We start from the raw sequence: 13,257 nt of genomic DNA, 5'->3' as shown, positions 1-13,257 counted from the left end.
CGCGTGTCTTCTCAGTTTTCCACGGAGCCAAGTAGCCTTGTTTTCGACGCTCTGCGCTAGACTTAGTTCTAAACTTAATGCCTTCTCTCACTGCGGCTCATGTTTTGTTATTTTTCAGGGTTGCTGTGTTTTTTTGCACGTTTTCATTTCTTTAAAAAAATAAAAAAAGACTTTAATTTTATTTATTTTGTCACGTGGGGCCTGCTTTGTGGCTTCAGCTGGCGGGTTTCAATTTTGCTGAGGCCGGTCACAGGCTTCAAGAAGTGTAGCCATTGGCAGCGCGCGATCTTCCTCGCTGGCCCAAATAAGTGGTGTATTCAGAGTTTGGGACCTGACCATCATCTGGAGTTGTGTACTCGCTGTGCTACCCTTCAACCTCGAGCCCACAAGTGTCGTCAAGTTCATGTTGAGAAACTCTTTGGCGGTATGGATCCCCTTGCCCCGGTCTCAACCTCGACGTCTCATCTGGTCAAGCTTCTCACAGGGGTTCTGCCTTCCGCCTCAACCTCGTCTTTGATCAAGCCTGCCTCGTTCAGGACCTTGTCCTCGAGTAAATCTGCTAAGTCTTCTCCTGTTGAGACGCTTGCCTCGCTATCTCCCTCAGGTCAGGTGCCAGCAGTGGTTATCAAGTTCTAAGAAGCATGTCTCCAAGTCAGAGTCGTTCTTCCTCGGAGACTGTTGCTGCGCCAAAAGTGCCAGATCCTTCAGTCTTGGAGTCATGTTTGGAGGCTCTGATCCAGACCATTTTTTTTTTTTTTAAATTAGGATTTTATATACCGCCTATCAAGGTTTTCTAAGCGGTTTTACAAATCAGGTACTCAAGCATTTTCCCTATCTGTCCCGGTGGGCTCACAATCTTTCTAACGTACCTGGGGCTATGGAGGATTAAGTGACTTGCCCAGGGTCACAAGGAGCAGTGCTGGGTTTGAACCCACAACCCCAGGGTGCTGAGGCTGTAGCTTCAACCACTGCGCCACACTCTCCTCCATGGGTAATTAATTATGAATCATCAGTTGGACAATATCCTTGCCAAACATACTCCCGCCTCAACTCTGCTTCCTGCAATCCAGCCTGAGCACTCAGCAGTAACACCTGGAGTTGAATCCTTGGCTGGGCCTTGAGCTGACTCTCCTCACTCTATACAAGGAGTGCCTCGAGAGGATTATACACTCTGTATGCAAGGAGGTGATTCTTTGCAAGTGTCTTGTCTGGAGCATAAGCACGATATTCAAGGAGTCCTTGTAAGTGCCTTGAGATGCCTTGACATCAGGAGCTCAATCTCTTGTGGTGTCTTGATCTCCAGCCCTTGTTCCTCGCATATGGCATCGCCCTTCCCAAGGTATAGGGCAAAAGACTCCTTGACTTTCTTCTCAGTGAGACCTGCCTGGTTTGAGGCACAGTTCTCCACATCAGTCGAAGCACAGATCATCTTCTTGAGACATGCCTCATCTCTACACCTCAAGGCTATTCAAGGTTTTCTACTCCGAAGTCAAGGACGCCACCTCCATCTGCTTCTCCTGCGAGGGATTCTTCTCCCAGTGAGTCATCTATACGTGCAGGATTATTATTATTATTATTATTATTATATTCAGGTCTCAGGTGTGAGTACTCCAGGGAAGCTTCGCCCTTATTCTCTGCTCTTCGAGGCGCTTTAAGGTCACCTTCCCCTCGAGGTCAGCCTACCTTGGAACAGATATCCTTTTCTTCTTTCCTACGTCAAATGAGTAAGGAACTCAATATTAATTTGTACTCTAATTCCAAATACACTAATGAGTATTTAGAAGAAATGGGTATGTCGTGACCTCCTGCGGAGTCTCTTAAATTACCCATTAATAGACTTCTTTCTCAAACTTTCAAGAGGAACCTTGAAACACCTTATTCCATTCCTGCTGTACCAAGCAAGTTGGAATACCATTACAGAATGGTCCAATGCAACGAAAACTCCCTAAATAACTTAAAAACAAATCTTAAAACATTTCTTTTTACAGATGCCTATCAATAAGCGGGGGAATAAAATAAAAAATTTTCCAAAGTTCTCCAGAACTTTCAAATCACCTTTTTCTGCCTCAAAACTGACAGGGATAGAGTCCTTCATAAGCATACAGTAGAATAGATGAATAGATGACATGTACATTGCGTACACAAGAGTCTGTCAATGTTATGAGCATCTGTACATAAGGATATAGCCACCCAGACAAGCATCATTCTTTGACATGATTGGTCCTTGAAAACTAACAGCAAGTATTTTTATTTTTTATGCAGTAGTTATCCTAACTTGAGCAGCAAAGCAATCGAGGCTTTGTTACTGTTGGATCTTCTTATCTTTATTAACTTGGATTTTCAGCTCTGACAGAAATTAAATCGAAAAAAAGAGAATGATTGCAGATGGTGGATGATGACATGTTTGCTTGTTGATTATTGAGCTGTGTTTTGAATTAAATTTGCACTCAAAAACAAGCACATTCACCGCATTGATTAGCAATTCTATTCTATCTACTTTAGTTTCACCGTTGTTACAATTACCCATTCTTAGCTTAAAGAACTTTAAATAAACTACGCCACATTCAAAAAAACCTAAACACTCACTTCTTTGACAATTAACTGTCTTAGTTTCTGTATAGCTCCCCCTACTTCTATGTTCACTCCTCTAGCTTCTCCATACCCCCTTCCTCCTTCTCTTTGATCTGTCGCCTTGAGCCTGTATAGGTATGTGCGACTCACAAATGGAAGATTAGATTAGATTAGGTCATTAAAATTATAATGTGCCACGAAAAACCTCTGCTCAGTTTAATGTGTTGGAGCTAAATAAAAGTTTGAGACACTGCTATAAACTCTTAACTTCATACTATGTCCTCACATTCTGGAGTTTTCCTTGAATTGAAAAAGGCTCGCTTGTATTAATGCCACAGTATTTATTTAAAAGACTGTCATATTCTCTCTCCTGCCTTTCTTCCAAAGTATACATATTGAGATCTATAAGTCTGTCCCCTTTCACTTTGATGGAGACCATGGACCAATTTTGTAGTGGCCCTCTAAACTGACTCCATTCTATTTATATTTTTTGAAGGTGCATTCACCAGAGCTGGGGAAATGTAGATTGGGGAAATGTCTGTGCATTGTGTTAACTGATATAGCCAGATGGCTGTTTTATTTTTGGGGGGGAACTGTCGCAGTTGGGGAAATTAGGGAAAGGAGGCAAACATAGAAACATAGAATATGACGGCAGAAAAGGGCTGTAGCCCATCAAGTTTGCCCACGCTAATGACCCACCCCCAGACTTCACCCGGCTAGAGATCCCACATACATATCCCATTTCTTTTTAAAATCGAGCACGCTGCTGGCGTTAATCACCTGCAATAGAAGTTCATTCCAATGATCGACTAACCTTTCGGTGAAGAAATACTTCCTGGCGTCGCCAAGAAATTGCCCGCCTTTGATTTTCAGCGGATGACCTCTTGTGGTTGAAGGTCCTTTAAGAAAGAAGATATCGTCTTCCACCTTGATGCGGCCCGTGATATATTTAAAAGTCTCAATCATGTCCCCCCTCTCTCTACGTTCCTCGAGCGAGTATAGCTGCAGTTTATTCAGTCTCTCCTCATATGGGAGGTTCTTGAGTCCCGAGACCATCCTGGTGGTCATTCGCTAAATCGTCTCGATTCTCCGCACATCTTTTTGATAATGTGGTCTCCAGAATTGAACACAATATTCAAGATGAGGTCTCACCATGGATCTGTACAGGGGCAATATGACTTCGGGCCTCCGGCTGACGAAATCTCTACGGATGCATCCCACCATTTGTCTAGCCTTGGATGCAGCTTTCTCCACCTGCTTGGCAGTTTTCATGTCTTCACTAATGATTACTCCCAAATCACGTTCTGCCCTAGTCCTAGCTAAGGTCTCACCATTTAGAGTGTAAGTTCTGCACGGGTTTCTGCTGCCAAGGTGCATGACCTTACATTTTTTGGCATTGAAGCCTAGCTGCCAAGTCGAGGACCAATGTTCCAATAAGAGCAGGTCCTGTTCCATACTGTCGGGCAAGGTGCTGTTATCTACTATGTTGCATAGTTTGGCGTCATCGGCGAATAGTGTTATTTTACCTTGAAGCCCTTGAGTCAGGTCTCTTATGTTGAAAAGGATCGGACCCAAGACCGATCCCTGTGGCACTCCACTGGTCACCTCCAATGTGTTGGAGGGGGTACCGTTAACCCCTACCCTCTGGATTCTACCGCTTAACCAGTCATTAACCCATGTCATCAATGTCACTCCCAATCCCATCGAGGTCATCTTGCTCAACAATCTGCAGTGCGGGACGCTATCAAAAGCTTTGCTGAAGTCCAAGTACATGACGTCCAGAGACTTCCCCATATCCAGTTTCCTTGTAACCCAGTCAAAGAAGCTGATCAGATTGGATTGACAGGACCTTCCCTTTGTGAATCCATGCTGGTGGGGATCCTGTAGATTCTCCTCGGTCAGGATCGTATCTAATTCGTGTTTAATAAGTCTTTCCATGAGTTTGCTCACTATTGAGGTGAGACTCACCGGTCTGTAATTCGCAGCCTCCGTTCTGCAACCTTTTTTGTGCAATGGAATGACATTAGCTGTTTTCCAGTCCATGGGGACTTTTCCGGTACTTAGGGAAAGACTGAACAGCACGGATAGCGGTTCCGCCAGGACATCACACAACTCCCTAAGAATCCTGGGGTGTAGATTGTCCGGTCCCATGGCTTTGTTCACCTTAATTTCTTCCATGGGCTCCAGCAAGTCTATAACACAGTTCTGTCCCAAAGGCTATGCAAATATAAATTAGGATGAAATGGGTCTAATTCACAGATCTCCTAAGAGATGGGTTAGAATTTTATATTTTTTAATTCTTTATTCATTTTTGTAACTTACAATAAGTGTATAAGCAAATAAAAGCATTTTTAACTTAAATACAACACTTAATAATCTGCAAAAAATCAATTTAGAATTTATTTCCCCCTTAACCAATAATAATCGTTGAACACATAAAAACATATTATAGTCCCCATCCTTATATTACATTACAGATTTCTATTCCGCCATTACCTTTCGATTCAAAGCGGATTACAAAAAGAGTTATGGAAGAAGGGTTACAACGTTAGATCAGAGAAGGTTTCCAAGAAAGGGAAAAGTAGGATCTGGGGTTAGGGAGGGAATGGTAAGAGGGGGGGTTAAGCTTTATCATGGTATTAAGCTTTATTAAGGGATTTCTTGAAGAGTATAGTTTTTATTTCCTTTCTGAACATCTTGTAGTCTGGGGTTGTTGTCAATAGGTTGGAGACTTGGTTGCCTATCTTCGCTGCCTGAGTGGCCAGTAGTCCGTTGTATAGTTTTTTCCGTTTTACTTCTTTGATTGGGGGGTAAGTGAATGGGGTGTATGTTTTTCTATGCCTGGTAGAGGTGGTTTGGATGAGGCGGTAGGTTGGGCTGTCCCCATTTATAGTTTTAAATAGTATACAGTAGAATTTAAATTGTATTCTTTCCTGGATTGGAAGCCAATGAGAATTGATGAATGCCTCAGTAATGTGATCATGGTTTTTCAATGAATAGACGAGTCTCAGAGCTGTATTCTGAATTGTCTGTAGTTGTTTAATCATTATTGCAGGGCAGGGGAGGTAGAGGATGTTGCAATAGTCTAGGATACTTAGGATTAGAGATTGTACTAGGAGCTGAAATTGTGTTTTTTCGAAGAATTTTCGGACTTGTCTAAGGTTTCTCATAACTGCGAAATATTTCTGTATTGTTTTGTTAATTTGTGGTTGCACGGCGCAGCCTCTTTCAATTGTCATACCTAGTAGTTTTAGGGTGGTTTGCAAAGGGTAGTTGATAGAGTTGATTTCTAAGTTGGTTATGGTTGGGATTTTGTTATTTTCTAGGAGGATGAATTTAGTTTTGTCTGGGTTGAGTTTCAGTTTGTGGTCTTCCATCCAAGTCGTAACTGTAGCTAGAGTTCTGTGTAGTGTGTCTGACATTAAGAGCATTGGTTGGTCGAAAGGAATGAGGATGGTGACAAAAAACAAAATCTACTTACCCTCTCCCCCACCACCTTAGACATGCATATTTAAGGGGGAAAATAGTATTCATTCATTACAATCATTTGTTATAGGCTCCCAGACATCCTGAAATTTACCCTTTCCATTTTATATATATGACACAAAGAATTCCACCAGAAACTATAATTCAATCTATTCCAATTCTTCCAATTCTATTTTGAAGAATCTGGCTATTGCTGGTTCATTGAGAAGTTGTCATGCCAAAAGATAATTTTGCTTGTTTTACAGACCTCATTTCAGAGAGAGAGAGAACAGGACCAGGAAGAAATTCAGGCAAAACTGGACAAGCTTGAGCTTTTGGAGAGAGAATGCCACAGACTGACAGTCACTCAGGTCCTCACAGAGGTAAGCCATTTGGCCAGGGCACACAGGTGGACATAGGCTGGGCAGTCTTTGCTAGGTGCTGCTGAACAAACTGGGCAAGTTTACTAGTGGAGAGTTCTCATCAGCCAGTGTCTGCCTATTTTCACATGGCAGTATGGATGACAGAAAAGCACAATCCAGTCCATCCTTAAATGTTAGATTCTTTAGCCTTCAACGAATAAATAAATGTGTGTCTGAACCACCTCTCTTTTAGAACAAGATCAGCCAGCTGACAGAGAAACTCAGTGAAGAAGAGCATCAACGGAAGCTAATCCAAGACAAAGCTGCCCAGGTAGATGTGATGCACATATCCTGAAATACCAGGGCTTGGGCCTGCCCTTCCCTGCTACCTGCTTCCCCTCCACCCCACGTTATGTTAGTTCCAAAAGTAGAAAGAAGGAAACATGGCACTCCTTCTGCTAAATAGTGGTTTGTGAAATGCTAAACTTTATTCACAGGCTAAAAATATAGCAAAAATCATGTTGAGAGCTGATCTGACCTTTGTCATACTCTGGTTTTACTTCAGCAGTAGCTTGGCATTTTCTGTCATTAACTGGTGGAAAGGTTTTATACCTTTTTTTTTAAAGTCTTGCCCTTTCTTTCCCCATTGTTTTCCTCACTGACAGTTTCATGTAGAGACCAACCAGCCACAAGCAGAAATTTCTAGGTGTAGACTAGAGAATGACACGGAGAAAAATTCTGTCGCTGTCACTGCCCCGTCCCCGCAGCATCCATACAAGCCTCAGTACTGCAATATTTAGCTTATTCTTTCCTTATAAATCAAAGTTCTGGCTGCTGAATTAGAGAAAGAGATGTTTAGCTGGCAGGGCTTTGTTTATAAATTTTTATCAACACTACTAAAATACTACTTTATCCTAAAGCAAAAAAAAGGAAATAAATAGAATTTTTTTTTTCTACCTTTGTTGTCTAGTTTCTGCTTTCCTCATCTTCTCATTCAAATCCTTCCATCCACTGTCTGTCTTCTCTCAGCGTCTTCCATTTGCTCTGTTACTGTGCCTCTCCCTTCACACACACCCCCCCCCATTTGGTCTGGCACTCATCTTCTTCCCTCCGCTCCCCCCATAGTCTGGCATCTCTGTCTTCTGCCCACTCTTGTCTTCCCCTTTTCCCTTCCAGCATCTTCTGCCCACCACCACCCTTCAGCACCCCCTCGCGCAGCCCAAGAATTCCCCTTACCTTTGCAGCATGTTAGTAAGGAGGAGGTAGGGAGGGAGATAGATTTGGTAGGTAAGAACATAAGCAGTGCATCTGCTGGGTCAGACCAGAGGTCCATCACGCCCAGCAGCCCGCTCACGCGGCAGCCCATCAGGTCCAGGACCTGTATAGTAATCCCCTATCTATACCCTTCTATCCCCTTTTCCTTCAGGAAATTATCTAATCCCTTCTGGAACCCCAGTACCATACTCTGTCCTACCACACCCTCTGGAAGCGTATTCCAGGTGTCCACCACCCATTGGGTGAAGAAGAACTTCCTAGCATTGGTTCTGAATCTGTCCCCTTTTAATTTTTCCGAATGCCCTCTCGTTCTTGTAGGTTTTGAAAGTTTGAAGAATCTGTCTCTATGCCCTTCATGATCGTGTAAGTCTCTATCATGTCCCCTCTAAGTCTCCGCTTTTCTAGGAAGGAGGGAGGGGGCTGTGTGCGATCGGTGACCACGAGCATTCCCTCCCTTAACTGCAGGGACAAGGCCATTCACCGCTCCAAGGGGTGGTGGATGGCCTTGTCCCCGTGCCCGCAGTGATCACTTCCCCCTCCCCACACCATTTTGGCAGGTTACCCACAGCAAGCCGTGGGTAACAGCCACCGTGTCATTCTCTAGTGTAGACAATGACATCACTGGGATAATTGGTATAGGACAAGCCCTATCTTTTAGCTCTTGGTAGCAAATGCCCAGTAACATCTCTGATGCATGCTGGCTGCAGGGGCTCCTGAGCCCTGGCATATTAGGGTATCCGCAAGAATCTGGGATGTTGGAACCAGGCTAAGAGAAAATAGATTTGACTCTTTAGAGGGAGACATTTCTTCTCCAGTGGTATTTTGCTAAGACCTAGGTGTTCTTATGTTAAATAAAAAGGAAATGGAGAACTCAATTCACATCCCCTTCTCAAAGTTTGCTATATAAAGTCCTGTGCACAGATGAAACTTGCAAAATACACTATCAAACACACAAGCATTCTTCTAATACTTAACCCTAATGAACACCTAAAAGATGTAGAAGATGTACAATGATCCCAGGGAAAAGTGTGGATTTCTGGCACTAAAGCTTTTTTTTTTTAGTAAATTTAAAAGGGGGGAATTTTGTAAAGTCATTTTTAAATATATAGTCACACTTATATATATTGGATTTTCAAATTTTTTTATGGCTACACATCTTAACATGTAAATAATTTGTTAAAAAGACCATTAAAATGTTTTTTTTCCATTTTACATGACTATTGCCCCCCTCTTCAGTTAAAGGTCTGTTCTTATAAGCAATTATTAAATTTTTCTTCTCATATCAAGCAGCATATGTCTGGAACAATTTACCTATGACCTATCTTTTTGTAAAAAAAATTAAACTTTTCCTTTATAACAAATTTTTTAATTGTAAAATTTTAGGATTCACAATTGCAATTATGTGTTTGCTTTTTATGGTAATTGTAATTCCTATTACATAAGAACATAAGAGTTGCCGTACCGGGAAAGACCAAAGTTCCACCAAGCCAAGTATCCTGTTTCCAACAGTGGCCAACTGATTATGGTTTAATAATGTCTGTATTGAAACCATCCCAGCAAATGCAAACTGTATTGTAACACCTTTACAGAAGCTCATATAAACTGCTCTGAATTGACTCCTCCAGTCATTAGCAGCACCTGTACATAGAAGCTTTCAATAAACAAGTACCTGGCAAGATTCCAAAGGGTAAAACATATATGTGCTTCTTATCTCAGAAATAAGCAGTGGCTTTCCCCAAGTCCATCTTAATAACAGAAATATGATGGCAGATAAAGGCCAAATGGCCTATCCAGTCTTCCTGTCTGCAGCATCCACCATCTCCTCCTCTCTCTCTCTCTCTAAAAGGTCCCATGTGCCTGTACCACACTTTCTTGAATTCAGTCGTCTATCATTTCTTAACTTCATCCAATACCCTCTCATTCCGGAGTTTCCTGTCAAATGACTTGCCTCATACACATTTATGCCACATAGGTATTAAAACGTCTCTATCATATCTCCCTTCTCCCGACTTTCTTCCAAAGTATACATATTGAGATCTTTAAGTCTGTCCCCATATACCTTATGACAGACCGTGACCATTTTAGTAGCCTTCCTCTGGACCAACTCAGTCCCATTTATCTGCCACTGGACAGTTGATTCTTACATCTAGCTGATGTCATTTGATGGAGTCTTGTGCAGATGCTACCAAGTGTTCTGTGCCTACTACTACTCATTCTGTAATGCCTTTAAGATGCCTGTGCCTTCCTGCCCAGCATCAGTCTTTTGTTTTTTCCCATAGGAAACAGCATCAATTAGAAACAAAACTAATGCAGTGTACAAAAGAGTACAGCACTTGAAGAATATGACAACCAGTAAAAACAGCCACAACACACTCAAAAGAACAAAGCAATACAGAGAAAATCCCACAAAAGCCAATCCACAACAATTTCCCCCCCAGGACAGATCACAAAACCCAAGTCACAGACAAATAGGCAGTCTCTTCCAACAAAAAGAAAATCCAAAACAGCGGAAGAGCATCTCCCCTCTACTCCCACAACCCAGTAGGCCAGACACATTCCACCTATCCCCAACCCTACTATAGAACCCTACATAGAGATCCCCCAGAAGTTTCGCCAAATAGAGGCATACCCATGCTGTTTGCCATGCTGCAGGGCCGTAAGGTAGTACAGAAGCTGCCATTTCTGCAGACGCTGATCCACCAACTGCCAGGTGAGAGGTGCCGACCGATTCCAGGCAACAACCAGAACCAACCGAGCAGCAGTGATAGCCAGCTTGCAAAACAGGGATTCTCCCCATTCTAGATCTAGCTGATGCCAAAACAGTAGGGCATGGCGCCAAGCAGCTGGGACCGGCTTACGAATAATCTGGGAGATATGAGCAAAAACCCCAGTCCAAAAGCCCTGCACCCTCCCACAAGACCACCACATATGGAGATAGGTACTCACCTCCCCACATCCCCTCCAAAAGAGCCCCTCCCCACCCCCTTGCCATTTAGCGAAAACTTGAGGGGTATAATACCACCGAAAAAGGACCTTATATCCATTTTCAACCAGCAAGGCCGCTATACCCCCTGTGGACACCTCCCTCCAGATAACCTCCCAAGTTTCTGGAGAAATAGCAGATCCCCAATCCCCTTCCCAGGCTTTCATATAAGGTAATAAGATAGCTCACCAAACATTAAGGCATCTATACAGGACCGACAACGCACCCTTCCGGAGCACCGGACCGAGCAACAACTCAAAAGATGTCTTTCCCCCAGTCAGCTCACCCAAGATCCCCGACATTTGTATATAGTGAAGAACTTGCAGATAGGGGAATAAATCTCTAGAAGGCAGCCCTTAGCGGGTTTGAAGTTCCCCGAATGACCGTACACGGTCACACAGTTGTCCCACACACACCAACCCCTGGGCCTCCCAGCGCGCAAACACCCCATCTCCCCTACCAGGCACAAAATTCGGATTATAACGCAACGGAATATACCATGAGTGGTGCCGTCCCGATAATATCACCTTCCGAGCCATCCGCCAAACCTTCAGAGAGGTGTCCACAGAGGACAAACCCCCCTCCGTCCTCATCCTCCCAGGCAGCCAGGGGCGATGTAACAACGGCTCTCCCACCACCAATTCCTGTGCTTGCCATTCCAAGAGAGCACGCAGCTAAGCAGCCTGATAATATTTCAGCAATTAGGGACCGCCAATCCTCCCTCTTTCCAATCCCCCAAGTAAAGAACCTGCCGACCCACCCGTGGTCGACATCCAGCCCAAATAAAGCGAAGGATACTACGTTGCATCCCCTCCAAAACCCGCTTACTAACCCATATCTGAAGCACTTGGAACAAAAACAAAAGACGAGGCAGTACCATCATTTTCACTATCTCAACCCTACCCAGCCAGGAGAAATATTGTCCCCCCCCTAATTATCCAGATCTGATTGAATGCGGTGAAACAATGTGGGATAATTAAGGTCGTAAACACTGGTATTGGACGGGCCAAAATAAACCCCCAGATATCTCAAGGAGTGCTTAATCCACCGAAATGAAAAACGTTTCCGAAAATACTCCACCCGATCATTGGACAGGTTCACATTAAGTAGCTCAGATTTACCTACATTCACCCGAAACCCTGAAACGACCCCAAAGGCCTCCAACTCCCGCTGAATAGCCGGCAATGAATCCTCTGGGTCCTCCACTGTGAAGAGGAGGTCATCGGCAAAAGAGGGTCAGTCGATAGTCCCTCCCCCAAGGCATAGAGATACCCCTAATGTCTCTATTCCCCTGCGCCAAAGGCTCCACCATCAACGCAAAGAGAAAGGGAGAGAAAGAGCACCCCTGGCGAGTACCCCGTGCCAAAGAGAAGGTGTCAGAATAACCCCGTTCACCTTAATGCAGCCCAAAGGATGAGTATAGAGGATATGAAACATAGAAACATAGAAAAAAGCAGCAGAAAAGGGCTATAGCCCACCAAGTATGCCCATTCCAAGTATCCCCCCCCTGAATTTACTCCCTTAAAGATCCCACGTGAGTATCCCATTTTCTCTTAAAATCCGTCACGCTGCTGGCTTTTATCACCTGGAGTGGGAGTCTGTTCCAATGATCCACCACTCTTTCGGTGAAGAAGTACTTCCTGGAGTCGCCATGAAACTTCCCTCCCCTGATTTTCAGCGGATGCCCTCTGGTGGTCGAGGGTCCCATGAGCCAGAAGATATCTTCTGACTCGATGCGTCCCGTGATGTACTTATACGTTTCAATCATATCTCCCCGTTCTCTTCTTTCCTCAAGTGAGTACAGCCGCAATTTCTTTAGTCTTTCTTCATACATGAGATCCTTGAGCCCCAAGACCATCCTGGTGGCCGTTCGCTGAACCGACTCGATCCTCAGCACGTCCTTTCGGTAGTGTGGATCAACTCCCTCATGCATGGGCCAAGGCCAATGGATTCCAACACCTGAAAGAGAAAGGGCAAGAGACCCTATCAAATGCCTTCTCAGCATCAATAGATAAAAAAAACCACCTCCTGGGCCTGGCCCCGGGCCCTCTCCAACAAGTTATAAACCCGCCGAACATTATCCCCCATCTGCTGCCCTACCACAAACCCCTACTGGTCAGAATGAATCAGCCGTGGGATCCAACTCATCAAACGGTCTGCAAAAATGCGCGTAAAGATCTTAGTATCAACCCCCAACAAAGAAATCGGATGGTAAGAGGCACACTGCATAGGATCCTTACCCTCCTTCGCCAAAACGGTAACCCCAGCCAACCTCATAAAGAAAGGGAGCACACTATCCCCTTCCAGAGAATTAAGGTAATGCAAGAGGCGCGGCAACAAAAAATCCTGAAAGCGCTTATAATACCGGGCAGTGAAACCATCCAGCCCAGGAGACTTGCCTAGTTTCATGGACCGCAAAGCCCCCCTCGCCTCAATCAGCGTAAGTGGGCAGTCCAACCGCCACACGTCATCCTCTGCAATCCGTGGCAACGACGCAGAGGCCAAATAGTGATCCCGATCCTGCTGAGTCCCTTCCGCCTCTTGAGTATACAGTTGAGAGTAGTAAGCCACAAACCGAGCTCTAATGTCCTCTTCCTTGCT

General features: G+C 44.2%; 1 protein-coding gene across 1 annotated transcript in view; it reads left to right on the top strand.

Moving 5' to 3' along the window:
• Positions 1–13,257, top strand: part of CEP57L1 (centrosomal protein 57 like 1) — a 96,805-nt gene that overhangs the window by 58,068 nt on the left and 25,480 nt on the right. Inside the window, exons 5-6 of the mRNA XM_033939520.1 lie at positions 6,303–6,419; positions 6,652–6,729. Coding sequence (XP_033795411.1) covers positions 6,303–6,419; positions 6,652–6,729 — 195 coding nt within the window. The remainder of the gene's footprint in view (positions 1–6,302; positions 6,420–6,651; positions 6,730–13,257) is intronic.

Source organism: Geotrypetes seraphini, chromosome 3 (genome assembly GCF_902459505.1).
Source record: "Geotrypetes seraphini chromosome 3, aGeoSer1.1, whole genome shotgun sequence".
NCBI lineage: Eukaryota > Metazoa > Chordata > Amphibia > Gymnophiona > Dermophiidae > Geotrypetes > Geotrypetes seraphini.
Note: the sequence above shows the minus strand (reverse complement) of the source record. Positions and strands in the feature narration are given on the sequence as shown.